Source organism: Asterias rubens, chromosome 21 (genome assembly GCF_902459465.1).
Source record: "Asterias rubens chromosome 21, eAstRub1.3, whole genome shotgun sequence".
Lineage (NCBI taxonomy): Eukaryota > Metazoa > Echinodermata > Asteroidea > Forcipulatida > Asteriidae > Asterias > Asterias rubens.
This window is the reverse complement of record NC_047082.1, coordinates 10,703,881-10,717,478: the sequence shown is the minus strand read 5'-3', so window position 1 is coordinate 10,717,478 and position 13,598 is coordinate 10,703,881. Positions and strand designations below refer to the sequence as shown.

At 40.3% G+C, this 13,598-nt stretch overlaps 2 protein-coding genes across 2 annotated transcripts; one reads left to right on the top strand and one right to left on the bottom strand.

Moving 5' to 3' along the window:
* The first annotated feature begins 1,374 nt into the window (after window positions 1–1,374).
* Window positions 1,375–6,573, top strand: LOC117304552 (histidine triad nucleotide-binding protein 3-like). The gene is made up of 5 exons (XM_033789077.1): window positions 1,375–1,550; window positions 3,047–3,164; window positions 4,030–4,096; window positions 4,975–5,101; window positions 5,653–6,573. Exons 1-5 carry the CDS (start codon window positions 1,425–1,427, stop codon window positions 5,785–5,787), a joined length of 573 nt encoding a protein of 190 aa, XP_033644968.1. The 5' UTR covers window positions 1,375–1,424; the 3' UTR covers window positions 5,788–6,573.
* Window positions 6,574–6,651: 78 nt separating this feature from the next.
* On the bottom strand, window positions 6,652–12,359 carry LOC117304551 (NXPE family member 4-like). Its single transcript, XM_033789076.1, has 5 exons — window positions 10,644–12,359; window positions 9,792–9,851; window positions 8,371–9,059; window positions 7,935–7,987; window positions 6,652–7,638 (listed from the first exon to the last, which is right to left on the bottom strand). The coding sequence occupies exons 1-5, from the start codon at window positions 10,836–10,838 to the stop codon at window positions 6,854–6,856; spliced, it is 1,782 nt and encodes a 593-aa protein (XP_033644967.1). The 5' UTR covers window positions 10,839–12,359; the 3' UTR covers window positions 6,652–6,853.
* Between the last annotated feature and the right edge of the window lie 1,239 nt (window positions 12,360–13,598).

Sequence of the window (13,598 nt, the reverse complement as noted above, 5' to 3'; positions counted from 1 at the left end):
GAGAGTGGAATGACTACATAGTTTTGTATTGATTACTTTTTATACTACTTTTCCTCCAAATTGTTATTTTTTTCCCTATCGGGCCAAGTCCCGTCCGTCTCTCGGGAAATGTACAAGAGCAGTATCATAAAGGCACTGGAAACGAAGACCAGTATTCTCACTTGGTGTATCTCTCAACTTCTTTAAAGATGCTATGTCAGATGTTTGGCCCCAAACATGTAAAAAATTGATTTTTTTGAGTGAATGGTATTTCAAAGAGTATCACCCGCTCAAACGAAAAAAAGTTTAACTTTTACTTTTAATGGTCAGGAACCATGACAAAAATTTAAAACGTTTCTTATAAAACACACAAGAATAGGTCACGTGATATAATGTCGGGATCCCGACAACAACTAATTTTGAGCACTTTATTTCACTGCTACTAATAATTGGCGGACTTTTTCGAGCAATGGCTCAAATGAAAGCTTGTAACTTTCTCGACCCCCAGCAAAATACCTATTGAATTTTAAATCAAAATTTTCGGGTCGAATCGGCCAAAAATCTGACAGATCATCTTTAAAATTACAAACCTGTGAAAATTTGCACTCAATTGGTGGCGAAGTTGCAAGAGAATAATTGAAGAAAAAACCCACCTTTGTCGCACAATCTGTGCTTTCAGCCAGATGCTTGAATTCGAGACCAAGCTCCTCAGCTGAGGTCTCGAATTCAATTAAAATATTTAAACTAATTTTTGGGGTTGAACAAAGAAAAATTTGCTAGAGTGGGATTCGAACCAACGACCTCGGGACGTCCCGTACCAACTGATTGGCGGTCTCTTTGTCAGTATCTTTGTTCGGGGTGCCAGTCATGAGAAGCCAAGATAAAAGAACATTAGATATACAAATTGTAGAGTACATAATAATTAACAAACAACATAACACAAAGCAAAACGAAACCATACACGGAAAAACAAAAAACAAAACATTTTGCTAAGCACAACAATAAATTATTGCTTGGCAGAATATGCATCGAAAAATACCATACGCATACACACTGTTACTGGTACCCTACTCTTGCAATTCTTGCTTAGCAAAGAATGAGATTTGCTAAGCAGATACATTATTTGCTTAAGCAAGTTTTTGTGCTTTATTTGATTGGACCCGGCCCTTGAGCAAATAAAAATGGGTCCATCACACATCACACAGGAAATGACCCTTTTCAGTCATACATAGAGCTATGGTGCACAGTACATGACATCAGGTGACCGTACTGACACTGAATGACGGTTACTTGACTGACACTTAAAATTCGGTGCATGCTACATCCATACAGCCGGCAGCTAGCCAGCAGTGTTTGGCTCAAAATAACACAACAATTACTTCCTATCCTGTGTGTCGGCTGATGGTGTGTGTGGAACGTTCCCCGAGTTTATAGAAGGTTGAACAATGGACGACTTAGCTAAGAAATTTGAGTCAGAAACTATAACTAAAGGTAAAGATCCAGTCACGAAGAAAGACTGCATTTTCTGTAAACTATCGAAGGGGGAGATACCGACCACAATACTTTTCAAGGTAACAAAAACTATTGTGAAGTTTAATTAATAATCTTTTTTATTTCAACTCGTATTGTCTTTGCATTTGCCAGCTGCATTGCATACAATTAATATAGATTCAGTTTGTGGATGAGGGATTTATTAAGTAAGAGCACCACCAATTCTCCAGCTCTGGTGTACTGTTTGTCATCAGCCAGAGTGGGGGTTTGAATCCTGATTCCTGGTCCTGTCATTTGATTGAGCACAGAGCAAGGACCAGATTGAGCAAGATACTTTACCATTGCTTTGTCAATATTCAGTTTGACATTAACAATAACATGTAGTAGACATGATTAATATTATAAGCTGTGTCTGTAGATCCCTTGTGTTCAAAGGGTTGGGAGTAGTAGTGTACTCCTAGAATATTTCGGTTTCGTCCGGCTATCGTGTTACGGGAGACGATAGCCGGACGAAACCGAAATAGTTCTAGGACTAGGAGTAGTAGTAGTGCATGTAAAAGAACCCAGAATATTATGGAAGAGTAGGGCATAACTTATAGTAAATCTTCCCTACTCCATGAACTTCTACAACTGTCTGAGGTTCGTTTCCGCTAGGCTAGCGCTATCGTCTTCACCATCGATAGCAGAATGAACCTTATTAGTTCTTAATCTAGTTTATGAGTAAAGGCTTCCCTACCTAGACCCAAGTAGGCCTAACTGGGGCGCTGTGTGTATTTATGCTCCTTTAACAAATTTTGGTTGACATCTTTGGTTGTACTAGCTAGTGTACAACTGAAGATGTCAAACGTTTTTTTAAAGGAGAACGACACCCCAGTTACTGGGTCTGGGGTTAACCTACTTCTAGAAACTACGGTATTTAAGGCTCCCTCGTGAGCCTTATAGTTTCTAGAAGTAGGGTAAATCCAGATCCATGTGTTTTGTTCACACATTTAGCAAGCACCCTTGCTCACAGATTCCTCAGGCTTGCTAAATGTAGCTTCAGTGATTAAAGGCAGTGGACACTATTGGTAATTACTCAAAATAATTATTGGCATAAAACCTTACTTGGTAACAAGTAATGGGGAGAGGTTGATGGTATAAAACATTGTGAGAAACGGCTCCCTCTGAAGTGCCATAGTTTTCGAGAAAGAAGTAATTTTCCACAAATTTGATTTCGAGACCTCTCATTTAGAACTTGAACTTGAGGTCTCGAAATCAACCATCTAAACGCACACAACTTCGTGTGACAAGGGTAATTTTTCTTTCATTATTATATCGCAACTTCGATGACCGATTGAGCTCAAATTTTCACAGGTTTGTTATTTTATGCATAATGTTGAGATATACACCAACTGTGAAGGCTAGTCTTTGACAATTACCAATAGTGTCCACTGCCTTTAAGTTCACTTATGACCTTGAGGCCTACTAAATTTTAAAAACAGATTGAGAAATGTATAACAATACTAATAATAGATGTATGGGTAAAAACCAAAATTAACAATACTATATTCTATCACCATTTTTCAAACCCTTCTAGAATAGTGAAGTGACCGTTTTCTACGATCATAAACCAGCGGCAAAGGAACATCTTCTCATCATTCCAAATAGTCACCATGGTAACGCAAAGACATTGAAAAAAGAAGACCTCCCCATGGGTAACTATCAATCAATTAAATCTCCCTTGCATTGGCTGCCATCATAGGGTGCGTTTGATTAGCTTCCCTGGGTCGACCCCTGTCTGCCCCCGGTACGTTCGAACAGCTTTGACGTCATTCCAGGGGCTCACCCGGTACAGCCCCAAGTGCCCTGCTTGTGTAGTGTGCCACTTGGGGCTGGCCCCAGGTTTGCATGAGGTCACCACGAGAGGGTGAGTGATCGTTCGATTAGCTCAATTGTCAGGGGCATACCCGAGTGAGCACAGTGGGGTCGACCCAGGTAAGCTAAGCGAACACACCCATTGAGGAAACGTGCAAACATGAAAGGTTCTCATGGGTTAAGAGTTATGCGTAGCGCGTAGGCCTACACTTTTCTATTTTTGTTCCGACATCAAAGATGGTGGTCAATAGAGTCAAGTGCAATCCATCTCTTGGTAGTGTAGCTTGGATTTGTTGTCTTGAGGTGAACTTGACCTCTTTGGACTCGACCTTGTTTGGGCTCCCAAAGCACAAGCTCGCTGACTGGAAGCTCAGCTTGAAAATAGCAGTGTCTTACGAACTTGACTCCTCTGGCCCAGTTTTTTTGCATGAACCTTAGGGAACTCGACAGAAACATTCTCATTCCTAGACTGAACATAGGGCTAGATAGGGATAGCCCAGTTGCCGGTATGTTAATCCGGAGGTCATTGCTTCACTTCCCTTTCTAGTCAATTTCTCTTTGTTCAACCCAAAATCTTTTCAAATCCATCAGAGGTTTTTGTTTCCCTAGGCAATGAAAACAAATGAACTGCATTATTGTTTAAAATTGATAATCCTAGCGGATGATCTAATTTTTTTGGGTGATGTCATTGTTGTTTTATTTCAGTGGAATATCTTCATGCAGTGGGGCAAGGAGTCTTAGAACAGAAAGGAGGAAGTATTGACGATGCAAGGTAATTAAGGTTCACAACAAAAAATGGTTGGCGGTACAGTGAAAATTTGTTGTCAATCATGAAGTGGTGTCATTGCTGATGAGAGAATAAGAGCATCGAACTCAAGCTCTGGTGTTTCTGATCAGCAGAGTGTGGGTTTGAGTCCCGGTCTGGACTCAAACTCTTGTGTTTCTGGTCAACAGAGTGTGGGTTCGAGTCCTGGTCGTGACTCAAACTCTGGTGTTTTTGATCAACAGAGTGTGGGTTTAAGCCCCGGTCTTGACTCAAACTCTGGTGTTTCTGATCAGCAGAGTGTGGGTTCGAGCCCGGGTCTTGACTCAAACTCTGGTGTTTCTGATCAGCAGAGTGTGGGTTCGAGCCCTGGTCTTGTCTCAAACTCTGGTGTTTCTGATCAGCAGAGTGTGGGTTCGAGCCCCGATCTTGACTAAAACTCTGGTGTTTCTGATCAGCAGAGTGTGGGTTCGAGCCCCGGTCTTGACTCAAACTCTGGTGTTTCTGATCAGCAGAGTGTGGGTTCGAGCCCCGATCTTGACTAAAGCTCTGGTGTTTCCAATCAGCAGAGTCATGGGTTCGAAACCTGTTGAGATTGTTTTGATGATCTTTCCATCGAGGGAACTCGGCAAACTCTCACAGGGGGAAATCAACACCAAGCTGGCAACAGCCAATCTCACTCATACAAACATTGGTTTGATGTATTATCCCCATTAAAATTACTTGAAAAGGGAAAATGGAATAAGCTGGCATGGCTGTGAACAACTTACCAACCAAAAGTACCTTTGATATAAAATGCAAAAAATGGTTAACAGCCTGATGTTTCGACCCTCGCAGAGTCTTTCTTGAAGACTAAAACTACTTGACTTTGACATTCTTCTTTTCAGATCAGGGTTCCACTGGCCCCCATTCAACACTGTAGATCACCTACACCTCCACATACTATACCCAGTCAGTGAGATGAAGTTCATGGGGAGGCAGATGTACAGGAACAACTCCCCATGGTTCGCTACGGTAAGCTCTTCATCTTGGGTTTTGAATTAACATGCTTTCCATTGCCCTGGTCTTGGCCTCGGTGCCTCCTTTCCCCACAGACTTTAAGATTTTCCAATGGAAGTGCCCTTCTATTCAAAATGAAAATGGCATTGCCCTTTTTCTGTGGAGTTTTCAGGCCTGGATCAGGGTAGATACATGTATGAGCCTTCTACACCTCATGAGACCCTGGTTTGAATCTGACCTTAGGGCCATATCAAAAGAGGCAACTGTAATAAAAACAAATTACATTCATTCCCAAGTTTTTAAGAGTAACAATAAGTATATTATGAAAAATGGATGTTACCTAAAGTAAGCGACCCCCCAAATTGTTCAAAATTTTTCGGACTGACACTGAACATACCACTTTTGGTATTATTTGCTATTTATTTGTTTTGTTAATAGGCCACAACAAATTTATTTGCTATGTAATTGTCTTAAGATCACAACAAGTGTTATTTGCTATATATTAATACACACCTGTTAAATGTATTGCTCTCTAATTAAGTATCACAATATGTCTTGGTTTCCAGTATGAATGGTTGATACAGCATCTTAAGGACCTTCCAGATGCCCCGAGTCAAAACACATCTAAGGTAAGAGCGCCGTCCCAAGAGGCTGATGAGGTAGATGCTTCAGGAGAATCAGGGAGTGGGACAGCAATATGAATCAAAATCATCCAGTTATGATCCACCAGATAAAGAAAGTACGAATAATCCCTCACTATACAAAAATAGAAATGGAATAACTAAATAAACAAACAGACATAGCAAACACCCCAACAAACAAACATAATAATTAACAACAAAATTAAAAGTTAATATTTGTTATATAGATATATTTTTTTGTTTACTATCTGTACAGCCTCTAGAAAAGGTTTATATATTAGCTTTGAACAAAATATGAAATCAACTTTACAAATGAGTTGCAGCAGTAACCAATGCCAGTCGTGTAATGTTTAACGGGGTGTGGCATCGCGGGGTTTTAAGGTACAAGTTTCCCCGATTTGTTCCGCTGTTGTCTTTCATGGCTACAAGGCAGTAATGGTCACAAATGCATTATTACCAAGAAGTTTTCTCTTTGCAAGATATGAAGCTTTGTAAGGTGGAAATTTTAAGAGTTGAGGAAAGGTTTACCGGTAACCATGTGATTAAAATATCTGTCTATATCGCCAGTTTTTAAACTGTTTTTATTTTATTTACTTCCCAAACGTGCAATGTGTAACTTGAATTGCTAAGAGAAAACAAGAATTAATTTGTAAAATTTTATTTCAGGTATTGAAATTTGGTAAAGTTAAATTAAACTAACCCTTTTTTCAAGATTATTAAAAGTGATTAGGCGAAACAAAGTTGTATAACAAAACAAAATTAGACACAACAATGGACTATTGCAATTGCCAGCAATATATTTAAAGAGTGTAACAGTTTTGTCAAATTAAAACGAGTAGTCAAAAATTTTCCTTTTATGTTGTTGTTTAGTTTGGCTCGGCTCATGACAAGATCGACGTTTGAAACATGACGCTCCAAAGTCATTCCAAACGACGGCAACAGTTTTTCGACTTAATCAGCATCCCAGTCGCTCCTAACTGTTTAAGACGTCAAACTTTTCATGTTCCAATAAGTTGGTTCGGCGCGCGACTCTAGAAGGCCTGTCTAGAAAAACGTCCTTTAGACAAAAAAATGATGCAACTTTCAAAAGTACACTAGAAAAAAAGTTAATATTATTTATTTTTAGTTAATCTTTATTATCTTTTTTACAGGCATATGACAGCAACCAATTAACTTCTTCCTCAACGACTTCCCAGGGCATGTGCATATTCTGTTTCCCATACGCTAGGCCCATCTGCCATATATCATAATAATACAGACCAGTACCTCGAAATGTCTCTTTCAGAATCCTACCCAGGTTCCAAAGAGTATAATCATTTGCATAAACTTTCTGTGCGAGAATAAAGTGGTCCCTGGCGTGTGCACCCTTAATGACCATAGGGACGTCAGGGCATCGCTCCCGGAACCGTAAAACCGCCTCTTTGAGGAGTTGCGTGCGCTCGACGTAGCTTTCTGTAGACCACTGAGTAAAGTGACCCCATGGACAAAAGACGATGATAAACTTCTGACAAGAATCGCTCGGTATGTTATCAAGGAAATCAACTTCGTAAAGAGTTTCATTTAAGGTTGTTTTGACGGCTGTGACGAGACGAGGGTGACTTCGAAAGCTCATCTCTAAATCTTCGTTCTTGTAGTCCATACTTATCCTTGCATGTTCCTCTTTGTCCAAAGTGCTCCATTCGGTGTAACCGATTCTTTTCATGAGAACCTTGTACCAGGATCTCACGTTTGAATCCCCCAATATGAACACGTGCTTGTGACGTAGGCAGCGTTTGACAGCCTGTACGTCATCCCATCTGCGGACATTACATTGGAGGTGGTGCCACTCGTCGTTGAGCCAGAACCCATCGTTCATAAGGGGCTCGTCGTTTGGTCTGCAGTCTTGATGTTTGGTTATATTATTTTTCGCGTCTGTGGGTATAATTGAGGGGCAACAGTGGGTTAAAATCTTATATCTATAAAGGTTAAAACAATGTAAATTGTTGACGTTACAATCACTCAAGGTTTTCATCATTTCTGACCCCAAATCACGCTCGCGCCAAAAAATGTAAATCAACAAATCGCGGTAAATGCCATCAGTGTTGTAACGTAAGCAGCTCGCCGATTATTGCAGCCGTGTTTACAGTGTAAAGAACAATCTATGACTAATTTACTACGAGTCTCATGTCTATCATATTATTATTTAATAATATTTAAAAAATACTTACTTGAGATGTCTATTGTTTTCGAACCTCTTGTAAGCGTTGCCATGTAGTTGTCACTGGTGAGAGAAAAAAAAAACCTCCAATTAACCGGGTATACCGGTAGTCCATCGGTCACAGCGCCTCATCAAAAGCGCTTGGATGGGATGGGCTGACACAGCCCAGTTTGGAAAAGTATGGAAAGCCATAAATTAATACAAAACACCCTGACGTGAAATTGACTTCGATAACGTAACCCGGTAATGTCTCGCGCGCATTCAAACACTTTTTGGGACCACTTTAACGCGTGTAAAAAAATGTTCGGTCACTTTATGGAGTTACCCGAAAATTCGCGAGACTTGCACGGAGCTATAGAAGGGCTTTTTGCAAACTCTGGGGTTTGCGCTTACGTTTATGTTTGGTTTGATGTTTTCATATAGGTCTATACTGTTACTAAACTTACCCCTGAAATAAACGCTTGTCCTTTCCAATAAATAAGTTGTTCATTACACCAGTGACGTCACCATTCATCTTGACAGTTTTGAAGTCCACGCACTTCAATCTCTCTGGCAACTTGCAGTAAAGAGCCGTCGACCCAGTGGCCTTCGGGTTGTAGTCGATCCTGCAGAGGTTCGGTGACGTCACTTTCCTCAAAAGAAAACACGAAGTGATTTCTGTAGTTTTCTGTCCGTCCAGCGTGCTCGCGCCAGAAAACTCCCCGTCCCAAAACGCAAGCCTCTCCGATGGCCAGTATTTTGTTCTTAGCCATGTTGTGGCTTCGCTCGTAGCAGCTAGTGTCATGTGAACGTAGGCAATCCCTTCCCACCCTGCGTAAAAGAACACACTATAAGTTCCGTTTTTGTGATCCACAACCCTTCCAGCAGTGCGCCCTCCCTTGACCGGGTAGGCACCAACGTCACCTGTTAGAACTGGAAACCAGAAATCGCCACCAGTGACTTGGTTCCTCCCTTCGGCATCTTTCGCTTGGATGATAAAATGTGCCGTGTCGCCAACGTGAAGCTCCCTATTTGTGAGGCTGTAGGTCGAGTGGAGGGCACTAGTCTCCTCTAGGTTTTGTAGGTTTTGCTTCAAGGTTTTGACTCTGCTCGAGTTGGTAGTCGGTTGATGATGAACCACTGTTAGTGACGAAATCTGTTTGGCATGGATATCAAAGGAATAACAATATTCATCCTCGTTATTCATTTCTTCATTTTTCTCCCTGACATGTGTTGCTGGCTGTATTGTTATATTATTCCCTTATCATTTCGATTATTGTCTAGCTCTGTTTTGTATTATCGTCATGGGAATGCCGAAAATAGGCGCGGTATTACGGCCAAAGTTTGGCCATGACCCGAATTAAGACTAATAATGTTTAATTATTCTAAAGCCTCCAGGTTGAAGATATTAGTGGTTTTGTAGTAGGCATCCTGCGAAATTATTTCGTCTATTTGAAATCAAAATGTAGAAAAATCTCAAAAACTCTTCTGAGGAGCAGTTTTTGACATTCACATTTCTGTGATGGCCGTATTATTTTGTTTGTGAATGCTGTGGTCGGGGAGATTCCTTATAGTACGTCACCCGTTACTCGACATTTCTGTTAGTAGTTACCAACAAAACAGGGTCAAATTTCCACAGCTCTTACTAACAACGATTACTACCTCGTCTCCCAGGTTAACATGAGTATACATCAGTAACTAGTAACACATTAAAAATCTGAAATGTCTGTGCATTGATTATACCTTTAAAACCTTTATCAAGATCTAGAGTTGTGGTGTTTTGTTTTTGAGGGACTGACAATATTATTGGCACGGGGAGAACCTATCACTCACTGGGTTATCATAGGGATAATTTCCAATGCAGCTACCTGACTATCATTATGCTTACCTTTGTGATCGCCGTCTGATCTTGTCGAGAGGTATGTGTATGTGCTCGATAATAACGTGTCTGGACATTTCAGAGAAGAACAAAATAATAGAATTAGGATAACAAGATTAAGTAAAGGAAGTCGTATATTCTTCTCCTTGTACATGTACTAGGCGTATTATTAAACTTTCCACCCTCATTCGTACGCTAATGCAAAATAAAAGTGTAGCGGAGACTTTTCCATTGTTTTCGTAGTTCTGAACATGCGCATAATTCTGAGAACAATTGCTTTATCCGGTAAGTCTGCTGCCACCTATCGCCACAGAAAGTCTTTTATTGAGCTTGAACAGCTCTTAGTCATAACAACCACTCATAGACGCCCGTGTGTACTTGGTGAGGTCATTTTGCATTAAAGATAAAGCGTGTCGTGGCCGAGTAGCAGCGAATAAGAGCGCCGGACTCAAGCTGTGATGTTTCTGATCAGCTGAGTTTGGGTTCGAATCCCGGCCATGTGTCCGTAAGTAAGACACTTATCCGTTACTGCTGCGTCCGTTATTACTAAGGATGGGACGTCAAGCCAATGGTCCCGTGTGTTGTGCACGCACATATCAAAAAGAGAAGGGGGTTCTCCCCGGTGTTCCTGGTGTACTTGGCAGCATATTGCGCCACAGAACCTTGTAAACCATTACAAGGTGATAATGAGTAGGTCTCATACTTCAAACGTAGTCCAAAATTCATTGCAGGTAATTTATACTATACTATTATATTATAATAAGCCACTCTTACCCCCCCCCCACATAACCAATACATGCAACATTTTATGGTTTAAAATATTTTTGTATACAGTCGTGAGAACGTTTTCAAGGTATTTACCGTCCAAATGAACAGCGTAGATGCAATTGATGAGCAGATGACAAGGATAAGAAAAAGATCGAGTAAGCTGGACCTTCTTAAGAAAGTGACACACTTATCCGCCAGAGAGGGACGTCTTCTTGTTGGTGAACTTTGTCGTGTTGCCCAGAACGTCCGCCACACCCTAGTTCGGTACGTAGATGGTGTCATGCTCATCGGTTCAGTGGGCGCATTTGACCTTGTAACGAGCCTATACCTTGGTGACCCAATAATAGGGAGTTGATTTACCGTCCGATCTCCGAACGCGTTCTCCTTCGCTGATACCACTGAGGTGCTCGTTCTCGGTTGACACAACTAGAGACCACTTCATGGCCGAGTATCCCCCGAACGTGAACGAGCGGTCCCGAAGTTCTGCCGAATTCTACCAAGGATTTTCAACACAATATGTAACATGTAGTAGAATCCAGTGGTTGATTGTCGTAATATTTGTTATTACAAAATGTACGTTCGCCGGCTAAACCACACAAGACAGCTCGCAAAAACACACAATTTCAGCAAAGTTTTTGGCGGCAAAGGCCATTGAAGTTTAATCATACAATTCCACAGTTTATTGTCTGTTCATACACATCGGGTTGATTTCGATCAAAGAATGAGCTCGAATCAGGCTTCAACGGAAAACTCAGTTTATTTTACGCAACTCCATTAGCCTATTCTTTATCACCAGTGTGCCGTGTGACAAGGGGGATTTTAACAATAGATTCCGATAAGGATATTGTTTCATCACCAGCTGTGCGCATCGATTATAATCGGTAATCACAGACATTAGACAAATCGATCCTATATCGAACGTATTCCAATAGAAAAAAGAGCGCTCTGATGTGGGCGTCATAAGCTTGTATAGTTTTCTGTCACATTATTGAACAATCAACCATTATAGTTTTTACTGTAATAGTGTATGACCGGTAGGGCCGTTGTACTCAAGAATGCTGATGTAATCAGGAAGTATTGACAGTGATTGAAATTTAAATCTTTGGGTCAAATATGACCTAAATAATTAAGGTCAAATTTGACCCAAACGTTGAGATTTAAATCTCTTATAAGTCTCTTAATAGTTAGAAATAAAATACAAATTCGAGAAATTTTATTAGCAAAAAGGTTGCAGTGTAAGCACTTTAATATCTAATCCACCGTATACACGAACGGACAAAACCTGTAGAAGTTCGAGATCGATCGACCATATATGGGGCACGAGAGAATAGTGAAAAACCGATTACAATTTGTGCATGACATAGATGCAAAAAAAAAATGAATAAAGCGCTCACTGAGTGAAAAACTCAAAACGCGAAGTTATATTATTTATTTCTCATCAAATATGACATTTCAGACAGCAATATTTAAAGTGATGTTTTCTACTATCATCATCAATAGACCGTGTAAGTTTTATATTATGTGATCTTCACGATTTCTGTAACGTTCCTTTAAGCTCTCATGAGCCTATGAGTGCACACAATAAATAAACTCCCTTAGCATAACTGCAAAATGCCAATTATTACAAAAATACACGAAAAATACTTCGAAGTCTCAGCTTTTTACAGTAAAGAGACATATGTTCATTGACTTTATTCCTCTGCTCAATTTAATATGGGGAGTCCCTGGGCCCATCGAGTTAAGCCCGGTTCATACTTCCTGCGAATGCGACTGCGAAGCGAATCTTGACGTCACAAATTCACAACGAACAATTCGCAGCAGTTTCCCTCTTCTCTACTCCCTTGCGAATAATCGCTGCGAAAGGAGGGTGTGACGTCAAATTTACGTCAAATTCGCTTTGCATTCGCATTCGCAGGAAGTATGAACTGGGCTTTATTCCCCCTCAAAGCCAAAACACCCATACGCCAGTGTAATTTTTCCAAACGTCCGAGCTTCAATCTTGAAAAATGTCCCTACACCTCTCTGCAAAATAGGACATTGTTTTTTAGGGCCCAATGTCATCCAAAATGCATCAAGTTGGAAGTCAACATTCCCCAGGTCACAATAATTGGTATGATTGTTTAAAGACAGTGGACACTATTGGTAGTTGTCGAAGACCAGTCTTCTCACTTGGTGTATCTCAACATATGCATAAAATAACAAACCAGTGAAATTTGAGCTCGATCGGTCGTCGGAGTTGCGAGTTAACTATGAAAGAAAAAAACACCATTGTCACACGAAGTTGTGTGCTTTCAGATGCTTGATTTCGAGACCTCAAGTTCTAAACTTGAGGTCTCGAAATCAAATTCATGGAAAATTACTTCTTTTTCTTAAACTAGGTCACTTCAGAGGGAGCTGTTTCTCACAATGTGTTATACCATCAACCTCTCCCCATTACTCGTTACCAAATAAGGTTTTGTAGCAATAATTATTTTGAGTAATTACCAATTATTATAGTCCACTGTTAGGAAGGGAATTGTTTTTTCTTGTTTTTTTTCCCAATGATAATGCCATACCAAGCTTTGTTTTCTTGGTTTTATTTGTACTTTACAACCAATTCAATCCAATTCAATTCTTCATTCATCATGTCCAGCACGAAAGCAGAAAAACATACATGAACCGTATAAATTAACAGCAACAATATAATAAAAAATATCACATGGCACCAATAAATAGCTTTAAAACACACCGGAATTAAAATAATCATCAAAACAGAAAATAAACCAAGGATGACTTGGAAAGAAAAGGGGGATGAGAAAGGAAAATAGGGGGGGGGGGAGGAGTGGGAAGACAATACAGGGGAACGAGGGAGAGGCCATAGGTGACATGGATTGGGAAGTACGAAGCAAGTCATATAACTAATGGTTCCTAGCTGAAAACACCAGGGGATAAGTTAGCCAACTGTTTGGCATAACACTTCATGATACTATGTAAATTTGCATCGGGGATAATTATTGGATATTATTGGTTTCACTCTAATACACCGATGTGTGTTAGCCCTGTATACTC